The following is an 11,374-nucleotide window of genomic DNA, read 5'->3' as shown; positions in this document are numbered from 1 at the left end:
GTGTTTCCATTGCAGTTTTGCGAAATACATCAATTTCGATACGGCCGAAAAACCACCTCTTCCTAGCGGAAAAAATATTTTGTCGAAAAATGTAATTTTTTTTTAAATTGACATGTTTCCATTGAGCAAATTTATTTTCGAAATTCTAATTTGCGCATTTTCATTATCAATGGAAACGCAGCTACTGATATTTTTACACACCTGAAGAAGCTGTTTCTCCTGAGTGAAGCATAATATCTGAGAGCCAACGATGCTGGCGCAGGACTGCAGGGTGAACACGGTTCGAATGAAGGGTTCTGTCTCACCCTGACGCTGGACCATCGACGCTATCTGAATCACAGGGTCTTTATCTGGTTCTGGGAAGATACCTGAACAGAAACAGGTCAATATCAGAATCAAGATACATTTATAAAACTTTGGTCAAGTGTTTAAGCAATAATACAATAGGGAGCAAAAATGTACCCTTTCTTCCTGCACACTCTATGTCAAAGCTGAGAACTCGCAGTGGAGCAATCCTCTGCCAGTCTCCTTCTGCAGGGTGGCTTATCAGGTCCCTCCATCCAACATCCACTTCATACTGAGACAAAGAAACCTGCAGGATGTGAAACGTAGTTCAGAAATATTGCTTGTGCACATTTCAAACCTAGATCTGCAGACCAATAACTCCCTTTAGCTGGACTCTACCTTTCCTGGGGTCTGAGAATCACTGTTCCCTGTGCTCTTCTCCTCTCTCACGCTGTACTTCCCTTTGGGAAGCTCAATCCAGCAGCATCCCACGACGTCGCAGTCCACCATAAACCTGGGATCACAAAGAGGCTCTTAAACTATAAAYAAAGATCAGATCACATGCGCCGCAGTTTGYATTCATTTTGCTCAGTATGGCGTCATTAAAAAGTAAACTGAAAGAAAAACCATGCATTTTAACTGTACGGGCACTGCAGAAACCAGCATGCTGTATAATATTCAACAGGGTTTATTGCAAACTAAATCCAGTTATGATGTAATGAGTCTGAATTACTCAAGAGAAACRGGTCATTTTAACACACGGTGTGAATGCATTAATAAACATCCTTGATTATTTGTATTATTCGAGGCACACACCTGATTTCAAAGTCTATGTTAGCCTCGTAGGACTGGTAACCCTGGATGGGGAAAGGGCCAAACTTAAAGCCTTGTTCAAGCAGTCGCTTTGCAGGGGCGATGAGACGAGGCATCGCCATGGTTATCCTCAAGAAATTCAGAGAGCGCTGCCCGTGGTAACCATACATGCCTTCAAGACAAAACATGAGGAAGCGATTGTTTTACAGAATAACATCACCCAGTTGTAAAATGACAGCGTAGATGCTACCTATATGTGTGTGTGTATATATATATATACACACAGTATATCACGATTTCTGATTACAGGTTAGATCAAAAACAAGATTTTGTGAACTTGTTTAAAAATCAATAAATGAAAGAACTCATTATTTGTACTTACTCTCTTTGCGAGTTATGTCCACAGCCAGCACCGTGACAGAGATGTTGTCTTTATTTGAGCGCATATCCTTTAGAACAGCAGAGTTTAACTCTCGTTTAAATTCACCCAGGTGATCAGATGTGAATCCTTTTCAAATGAACAGAAAAATGAAAACATTTTAAGTTCAATAATCACACATTAAATAATGCTTTTTACCGGCCAAAGCATAAATTGTGAAGATATTTGACAGCTCAGAAACAAAAGTGGAATTCACTGAAGCCTGGTCACCTTACAATGAAATCAACTAATTTTTGCAGTGAGGAAATATGGTGAATCAAATACTCACCAGTTGGTGCAGGAACATAGAAATAAGGTGCAAAGCCATGAACATGACAACACACACTGTTGCCATTGTCTGTTACGCCAAACATCCTAATAATTGGTACTTTTCCTTGTGACTGACCAGGCATGTTAGCCACTGATGCTCCTGCATGACAGAAAAAAGAAACCAACTYAGATTTCCTTTCTTCTTAGGTACCTTCATCTGATAGTGAAGGTATGTTCAACAATCTACGTTGCCACATCTTTTATTGTAATGACACTGGCTAGGCAAACACAARCATGTGTTAAATATTAGTCAGTATTTACCTAAATAATAGTCCAGATCAATTTGCTGGAACACCAGWGTATCGGATGATGGGTTCAGTGTGGGGGCATGAGGTCGACGCCAACGAGGGTTTAGATCTGCTGAGAAAAGATCACCTGAAGGGACAAGAAGGTAAGGCAGAGTTAGAACCAAAGGACACTAACTGCATCATTTATGTTTGAGAAAGTTATACATTACTAAACATACATCATAGCTTAGCTTTAGGTTGTTTTGGATGATCAGTTACAATCATAACTAACAATAGAAAAGCCACATGACATAATCCTTTCATAAAGGAAAGGGTTAAAATGATGGAGGYTGTGTGTAACAACTCACCCACAGGAATGACATCATGTCCCGCCTGCCCCTCTGTCTCCTCTGCATCCATCTCYGCATCATCGAACATGGATAACTCCTCTTCAAACTGTGATGGACTATCCTCCCATTCCCCAGCTGCTTTACCTCGCTTGGCCTGAGAGGCACCASCCAGGAGGGGGCCACCATTGCGTCTTTTAAAGTCCATGCCTACAAGTAATTAAAAATGTTATATTGGTGGTAGCATAGAAGTAAATCACTGAAAATATACATTATAATAAGATGAACTAAAACACAACAGTTTACCTTTCAGTCACCAAYRGAAACTAATGTTTAGGCAGAAATAMTACTTTTACACATTCTGWTTTTAGTATGTTTATCAGGCCCACAAGGGGTTAACATTAACATTAATGCATTAACAGAAGCAAATTAATCTTGCCAGATATAAATATACTGCGTGACATACATTTAATGATACATATTATTTCCAGCTTTTCATTTCAGACGAACAGCAAGAAAAAAAGAAAGGAAAAAAAGAAAAAGAAAAAAGTAAGCAACAAAAAAACACTTTGCCCATTTCAGATAGCAAAMCAAAGTGCTGTTCTTAGCACTACCCTATTAGCATTGATGGTTWAATATTTAAATGTATAAAGTCTGTTTAGCAGAGTTATGTAGAGCTAATGTTTACGACACGTGATTTTCTTCGTGAAAAATCAAGCGGCTTAACAAGTAGCTGAAACAGAAGCTAGCAAAGAGGCGCATGTCTCTCATCGTTGCTCATCTTAGCTTACAAATAACTCCGTTTTAAACCTAGCAGGAAAATTGTTATTTGCCGCTCCGTTTGTAACAAAGAGATCAATACCTSTAGTAGTCGCTTCCTTAACAACAGAGGCCGACTGACAACGGCTCCCGCCACTCTTTAATTTGTGAACACTGCCGAACGCGCGAAACGTCGGTTCCGTTCTGAGCGGATGTAGACAGTGACGTCACATAAATACCGGAAGTTTTCTGTTTCAGCAAGAAGCTCAACTTAAAAAAAAAAAAGGGAGCTCGACTTGGCCGTACCCGATGAAGGAAAAAYAGCAAAACATGTTTTTGGCAAATTTACGTCACTGCATTGACCTTTATTTTSCAGTTACTAATGTGCATGCATGCTCAAGGTCCGTAATTTGCGATGCATTATGGTCTATGTAGTTTAATTCATACTTCAGAGGAAATTCTCAGCAAATGCAAACCCTCTGCCAGAGAATCTCCACTGACCWTTAAGAGCAAAATCATCTGCAAGGCTTTAATGCAAACTACTGCTCCACTCTGCCACAACTTCTGTAGTTTGCTTAAACATGCAAATAATAGTCAATAGTTTGATTCACTGAAATGTTTYGACAAAGGAATTTCCATAAGGTCCTCAGATGTAAGATTTTGATTCTTGTTCTATATGAGAGTATAGATTTTATTTTGGTCACATAAATAATAATCCTGACCACATATTGACATGACATATAATTTTCAATTTTCAGTCAGTTGTTGCTGATTTGAGGTACTTTTGAGCCTATGTTATGATTTGTGAGCCTTGGGTGGGACTTTAAATTCAACCAAAAATGTTAAGAAATCTCTGCAATTGACGTAAGAAGACTTTCCGAAAAGAAATAAACTTTTTAAATGCAACGCACTAAACCCGAGGTGCCCAAAGTGGGGCCYGTGGGCCAAAATTGGCCCGCCAAGCCATTTAAATTGGCCCACTAGTCCTGGTTACTAGATTATAATTATGTTAAGATTAAATATAAAATACAAGTAACTACAAGAGACATTTAGATTAGATTTAAGCCCATATCTAGATTCAAATTTGAAATTATGAAAAGTCCCACGAGCCTTTGCTGCCTGAGCATACATTGAATTTTCTCCATGTCCATGGGCTGAAAGAAACAAACAAACAAACAAACAAACAAACAAACAAACAAACAAAAAAGAATGTGGGCAACCACACTGGCTCTAGCTCAATCATAAAAAAAAACTTTACTTAAGAAATGTTTGCATTTCTTATATTATTTTATTAGGCCCACGGCCCTCAGATTTGGCCCTTTCAGGCAAAATATTTGGGCACCCTTGTACTAAACGAAGAGTTTGTTGCTAGTCATGTTGGTGGGGCCCTCTAACTTTCCTAACCCACTTATACACACCGAGGTCGGAGGTCACCTGGCAGGATATATGTCAGGAATGCGGGTCAGCAGCTCCATATGCTGATAGAAACGGCCAAGTGTTAACAGAGTGGCCTGCAGMTATGCAGTGGGCTTTAGGATGCCTAATGCTACAGATCATAACGCTTCCTAAACTTTTTATGTGAGTGAAAGCACTTTATAACTTTTACCTTTTTTTTTCCTTGCTGAAAAACATCAAAACATAACCATTGTTTATGTTTATGGTTTTCTTTTTATTTGGTGGTTGCAACAATTTTTTTTTCAAATTAGCCTTCCTTTACTTTTGTGTGATTTTTATTATTGTAGTTTATAGATGATTAACAAAAATGAAATAAAATTGTGGCACTCCACAACTTTGATCACAATTCATGTATATGGATGAAATCATAAGCAAACAGTGGGTCGCTTCCATACACCAGTGCAAGATCTGACTAAAACATTRTTACGAGTGGCTATAAATGAATTTGCATTTGCATTAAACAAAGGGAAACACATTAGTCAGACGGACTAAAACTAGGATGACATTATGTGATTGTGTCATTATTAGTGAAAACATATTTAACAGTTAAATAAAAAGTGAGTTGCACCTGCTGATTAATGTTCAGCAAATTCAATTACCTGTTGTTGTTTTTTTTAATTCAGGACTATATTTTAGTTTTGACCTTTAAGTCCCAGCTGATAGTGTATTTTCAATATTATGCTACTAACTCCGCCTGTGCTTTCCGCGCCGCTACACGTAGAAACRTAAATGATGCAAACCCTTAAAGGTCCCTTTAATTTATGCTCAGCCAATCGCGTCGCATATCGCTAAGAAAACATCCAATCAGCTTCGCGTTGTGGGAAGAGGCGGGACAAAAAGGAGACGAGTGCCAATAGRACTGGAGCTCGTAAATAATGAGACCTCAGGGCTCCCGTTTGTTAGCACCACAGCGGTCTCCATCAAACCAATGCGAGTCGCTGACATTTAACCGAAGCCGCCGCCCCCCTTTTCCCCACTCCACTGTTACCCACCTTTTGGGATTGACCGCGACAGCTGCCGATGTTTAGCTGATTTTCGTGAAGCTGGGACAAAGCCGAAGGGTGAGTCTTGCATTTTGTATCCTACAATGGTTAAATAGTTGCTGACGGGCGCGCGCACAGGCACGCGGCTGCTTTGCTGTAGGTGCCTGAAGTCACGTTCGCTCCGCAACTCATAGCACGAACGTTCATAGAAAGGCACGCACGTCCAGACGAGAGCTCCGTTAACGAAGTCAAAACGCTGTCTCGTCCCTGTTGTCTGTGGACTAGTCTGGTTAAACTAAATATGGTTCGTTTCGGTTCGGTTTCAGAACTGAGGGCCTAGTAGTCGAAAGGTACTCGGGTGGGAAACAAGGTCATCAAAATGCATTCTGCGTAAATTGATTGTTGATGGGGTCAGGTAGGCTACAATAAATCATCAGACGTTGTACGGAAGCCGGAAGCTGAGTTTCTGAAGGTTTGATTTAATGTGSTTTATTCATTCATTCAGCTCACTTTCATTAATTTAATCTGTAAATATATTGAAAAGCGTAGAAAAACACTACATACATTGTAAAAGCTGCCATAGGCCTAAAGCCAACATTGTCTCCTGTCATGTCCACTTTAGGTGCATCTTTTTGCTTGTGTACACACAAACATTATACCCACATAACACTCAAAATGTTGTTATAATTGTTATCCAGGTGRGCAAAACCCTCTCTTTAATCACTCTGCGTTGACATGAACACTGGCACGTTGTTTGGAGTCATCCATGTGTCACAAATTCCTGATTACAACATATCATAGAAGAGCAAAGTCACAAATCAAGTTTAGACTTGATATGTGACTCTTCTACATCTACGCATCCTTTTCATTTTTGCAATTTCCTGTTCAAATTATGCTTCTGAAATGTCTCCACTGCTCGAGATAACAGTGGGAATACATTTGTTTATTTTCACAATCAAAGTGAATTTGTTTATCTCTGGAAAGTAAAAGGGATAAGTTCCTTTATCAATAGTAACACACATTGACTCATGGTGTATTGAATGTGTATTTTACTTCACTTCTCAGTTAGTTTTACTGTGTGATCCTGTGGCATATAGTTCAAGGAAACAAGTTAAATATGTGGGAGCTGTTCATTGTGTAAAATAATTGAGAAATGCTGGGTTTTACAGCACAGTGAGCAATGTAATGTGTAGTAGTGTTGATCAAGAGGAAGTTGCATTTGAGTTAACCTGGAAGTCTTCAGTTGAATATATTAAAKGCAATATTTATAGGTCATGCATGTGGTTCAAAATCAGACTTAGTTTGTCACAAAAATATAAAAAGATAAGGAAAATTTCTTTGGTTTTTGACATCATTTTATCTTGGGGAAAAAAGATTTCATGGCTAAAAAATGTTCAACACAAGATAGTCGTGTTTTGTGCAGAAGGCATTCCCTTTGTAGCTGAGTTTGTCCTATTTTTACCCAGCATGCCGCTGGCTCGCAGCCTGTCCGTCACATCCCTGTCGGGACTCGAGGATTGGGATGAGGAGTTTGATTTGGAGGATGCAGTTCTTTTTGAAATAGCTTGGGAGGTTGCTAACAAAGGCAAGTATTTATTTTCTACGTGTTTATTTTATTTTTACTTAAAACTCTGGAAACCAAACTTTTATTTAGCCACAGGAGTTCTGTTTTTATCACCGTCTTTGACTTTGTGTGTGTGTGTGGCTTGTTTTGAAGTTGGAGGCATCTACACCGTCATCCAGACCAAAGCCCGGATGACCGCAGAGGAATGGGGAGAGAACTATTTCCTCGTGGGTCCCTACGTTGAGAGCAACGTGCGCACGCAAGTGGAGCTGATCGAACCCACCAACCCGGTGCTGAAGAGCACCATTGACAAAATGAACTCCAGTGGGTGTAAGGTACTACCACATTCACACAGTAAACATGTTCCACTGAAGGACAGTCATTCTGGATGCTTATCAGCGGAGTAAATATGGTGTGGGATTTGTGAACACATGCTTTGAAAGACTTTTGTAAAACCGATTCAAAAATCAAAGGTCTAGCATTAAAGGAATGTGTCAYCTGCTTTTCGTGTCAGAGTTTTAAAGTGCCTGTGACATAAAATTTATGTAATAAATGTGAACGCGTTTTTGGAAAGAGAACATTGATAACATATTGCAAAACAAATTTCACTCTGAGATGAACAGTTGTTGAGATATTTGCATGTGAAGAAACATGAAGTGATGTCAAATGGGAAGATCTGCATGTAAACAGAGTGATTCTACAATAATTCGAGAAGAATCTGATGGTTTTTTTAGACTATTTAAAGTCACTATCAAAGTTGAAGAAGCGTTTAAATAAGATGATTTCAATAAACAAAGACTAAAGAGTTTCTTTTCTTAAAGAGTTACTTCCTGTTTCACTTTGCTGAGCCAAATTCAAGAGAAAATATGCCGGTTATGAGATAAAATGGGTAAAATCATGTGTATTATGCTAATTTTCCTAAATATAAATATGTTTTCTTTGAGTTTTTGTTTTTGAMGGATAAGCATGTCACAGGCCCTTTTTAAGCTAAGATCCTTTTATATTGTGGTTGAACTTTGATTTTTTATGTGCAAGCTTTCACTAACACATCAAATTTTAGCTCAATATCTGTAGAACCGWAYGAGTTGCAGCCWTTTTTGTGTTTTATTATGGATTAGCYGTAGCAACACACTTGAAATGGGTTTACTTCAAAAGCTAATCAGCTGTAGGTTCACAATCCAATGATTACCAGTCCTGTGATTCATGAAATATTTTGCCAACAGACACAAACATTATAGCTCACCTTCGCCTTTCAGAGACACTTGATTATCATCTGCTCCCCTTTTATTTGACCCGTTCCCTCCCTGATCACAACTCAGAACCTGCTGACATTTTCCCCACAAAGGTTAGAGGTTGTATCGGTGCCCTCCCCGTTTCACGCTCTTTCACACAGACACGGTCCAGAAATAAACGGACGAATGTGATACTCGTTAGGTTTTGTGCTGTGTCACTTGAGGATTGCTGTGGTTTCATGTGTCAAGCTCTGGAAGCAGTGCTAGTTTTTAAGAAACAGTGCAGCTGTTACAACAAAGCCTTTTTATCTCACAGAGTTAAAAATCACCGGAGAGGGATTAGATGAGCAGAAATTAAAAATGTTCTCTGTTGCAGTCCTGCTTAATCTAGTCAAATTATAATTTTAATTAAAGCTTTTAGCAGCAGACAAACACCTGTTTGTGTCAAAAAGACAAACTCGGACTGTTTTTATAAAATGCATTAATGAAAGACAAGCCAAATATTTTTGTAAAAGTAATGGTCCTGTTACATATTGCCTTAATAATTTCCTCCATATAAGATAAACAACTCTTCCCTCATGTTCTCATAGATCTACTTCGGCCGCTGGCTCATTGAAGGCAGCCCTTATGTAGTTCTGATTGACGTCGGCTTCACCGCCTGGTCTCTGGACCGCTGGAAGAGCGAGCTGTGGGAGCACTGTGGCGTCGGCGTGCCGTGGTTTGACCGCGAGGCCAATGACGCCGTGCTGTTTGGCTTCTTGACGGCCTGGCTCCTGGGAGAGGTCAGTAGAGTGATTTAAGAGCGTGCAACTCTAAGGTATGGAATTATGAAATGATGCAAAACACGAAGTGTCAAACCGTGACTCAGAGTTTAACAGAAATCTGGTACTCTGACTAATAAAATCATTGTTGCAAATAAAGTGAGAGAAAGCTATAAGATGAAGCAAACCAAGTTCAGTCTGTCTTTCCTCATTTCATAATCTAAACAGGAAGTAAAAATTGAAAATGCTACATGTGTATACTCTATGTAACACTTTAAAATGACTACACGTTTTTTTTTCTTCCTTTATAAAAGAGGATATTTTAATACAAAAAAATGTTTTCAGGTATTTAAAGCATRTCTGAGACATTTTGCAAAAGCATTTTGTGCATTGGTGAAGGTAAAATGCCTTTTTTGTCTACAGGGACAAAAACATGATTGGGAAAAGGCAGAATTGTTTTTTAAGATATTGATTTAAACGTGTGTTATAATCTGTGATACAGGGTAGATTTTACTGGCAAAGGAAAAATGGATTAAAGCTGTAAACTCTAAAAGTGAAGATGATAAAAGGCTTCTACCACATTTATAATAATTTAGAATAAACCCCAGAATTCACAATAAACAACAAAGAAAGCTGAGCTGAAGTTTTTTTTTTGCAGTGCATCAGAGACGTCACCTTGTCAAAGAAAACTCAGTAAACAAATATTTTGACTCCAGATCAAACTCTCACCTCCAGCTGTACAGTCTGTATTTATAATCAACAAAAAGGTTATTAAAGATGTTTTTTAAAATTTATTTATTTATTTCACAGTATGCAGCCCAGAGCGAGGATCCTCCACACATTGTGGCTCATTTCCATGAGTGGCTGGCTGGCCTGGGTCTGGTGTTGTGCCGACAGAGACAGCTGCCCATCGCAACTGTGTTCACGACTCACGCTACGCTGCTGGGACGCTACCTGTGTGCTGGAAGTGTGGACTTCTACAACAACCTTGCACAGGTATGGATATTCCTGATAGTCATTCTAATATTTACCACAAAACCCAAGGAAGAAAGTCATTCAGCAGCTGTTAGTCCTGATTCGGCTAATAATAAATGTAAATAGAACATCGTGCATTTTTATTAAATATGCAGTGGAATATGTAAGCAACGACATGCAGTTAACGACATTTTGTGTTTTGTTCAGTTCAACGTGGATAAGGAAGCGGGGGATCGACAGATCTACCATCGTTACTGTTTGGAGCGAGCGGCTGCTCACTGCGCCCACGTTTTCACCACCGTGTCGCAAATCACAGCGATCGAGGCGGAGCACCTGCTGAAGAGGAAACCAGGTTCATTCTGTTCTCATTTAGTAATGACACAGAGATTAATGACACATCTTTATTAGATTTTATGTGTTTGTTTGTCTCTCTTCTATTAAAATCTTGAGGAGTGGTGGTTAATGTTCCCCTACAAAACAGATTAAGAAGCTATTATGTCATTATTAGTTGAGGATTACTTTTATAAAACAGACTTAGAATGTTTTTGCCAGCGTTTGGATGTGCCTTACTTGGTTTAACATGCTGAAAAACACCTGCATACAGATCTTTTTTAAATTATTCTTGTTGTAAAAGATGCATAAATATGATTATTTCAAACACACTACAGAATATACTGTTAATTTAATTAATTAAAAAAGGGACAGTGTCCATAATCGGCAAGTAAAAAAAAAAGTTACAGGGATCCCTGATTAGTTGTAACATTAGACTTTATTTAATAAACATATTTTAACTGTAAAATAAAGACTGTAAAAATACAGTGGAATGTTCAGTTTTTATCATTTTGAAACTAAAAATGTAAAAATATATTTTCACACGGACGCCCCGCCCCGTCTGTGTGAAAATATATTTTTACATTTTATTTACACACAAAGCATTCTGGGTAAATGATGACGTGGATAGGTCATCTGTGCGAGGCTGCTAGCGAGCTATATTTGGCGGCACGACGGCTCAGTGGTTAGCACCGACGCCTCACAGCAAGAAGGTCCTGGGTTCGATCCCCGGTTCGGACCTGGGGTCTTTCTGTGCGGAGTTTGCATGTTCTCCTCGTGCTTGCGTGGGTTTTCTCCGGGTACTCCGGTTTCCCCCACAACACAAAAACATACAATTGGTTGCCTTCAGGCCCAGGCCGCCCTTGAAAAAAGAGATCAGAGATTTCAATGGGAC

At 39.1% G+C, this 11,374-nt stretch overlaps 2 protein-coding genes across 2 annotated transcripts in view; one reads left to right on the top strand and one right to left on the bottom strand.

Annotated features, from left to right (window-relative positions):
• Nucleotides 1-3,387, bottom strand: part of pold1 (polymerase (DNA directed), delta 1, catalytic subunit) — a 16,700-nt gene extending 13,313 nt beyond the window's left edge. The window contains exons 1-9 of the mRNA XM_014023229.1: nt 3,283-3,387; nt 2,442-2,630; nt 2,108-2,221; nt 1,806-1,946; nt 1,481-1,606; nt 1,102-1,270; nt 685-799; nt 463-592; nt 202-368 (exon numbers count right to left, since the gene is read on the bottom strand). Coding sequence (XP_013878683.1) covers nt 202-368; nt 463-592; nt 685-799; nt 1,102-1,270; nt 1,481-1,606; nt 1,806-1,946; nt 2,108-2,221; nt 2,442-2,628 — 1,149 coding nt within the window. The 5' untranslated portion in view covers nt 2,629-2,630; nt 3,283-3,387. The remainder of the gene's footprint in view (nt 1-201; nt 369-462; nt 593-684; nt 800-1,101; nt 1,271-1,480; nt 1,607-1,805; nt 1,947-2,107; nt 2,222-2,441; nt 2,631-3,282) is intronic.
• Nucleotides 3,388-5,574: 2,187 nt separating this feature from the next.
• Nucleotides 5,575-11,374, top strand: part of LOC106528136 (glycogen [starch] synthase, muscle) — a gene marked incomplete at its 3' end in the record, with an annotated part of 8,280 nt that continues 2,480 nt past the window's right edge. The window contains 6 exon segments of the mRNA XM_014023221.1: nt 5,575-5,695; nt 7,084-7,202; nt 7,335-7,516; nt 9,004-9,195; nt 9,985-10,170; nt 10,357-10,501. Coding sequence (XP_013878675.1) covers nt 7,085-7,202; nt 7,335-7,516; nt 9,004-9,195; nt 9,985-10,170; nt 10,357-10,501 — 823 coding nt within the window.

Source organism: Austrofundulus limnaeus, unplaced genomic scaffold, assembly GCF_001266775.1.
Source record: "Austrofundulus limnaeus strain Quisiro unplaced genomic scaffold, Austrofundulus_limnaeus-1.0 Scaffold361, whole genome shotgun sequence".
Classification (NCBI taxonomy): domain Eukaryota; kingdom Metazoa; phylum Chordata; class Actinopteri; order Cyprinodontiformes; family Rivulidae; genus Austrofundulus; species Austrofundulus limnaeus.
This window is presented reverse-complemented; position numbering and strand designations above follow the sequence as displayed.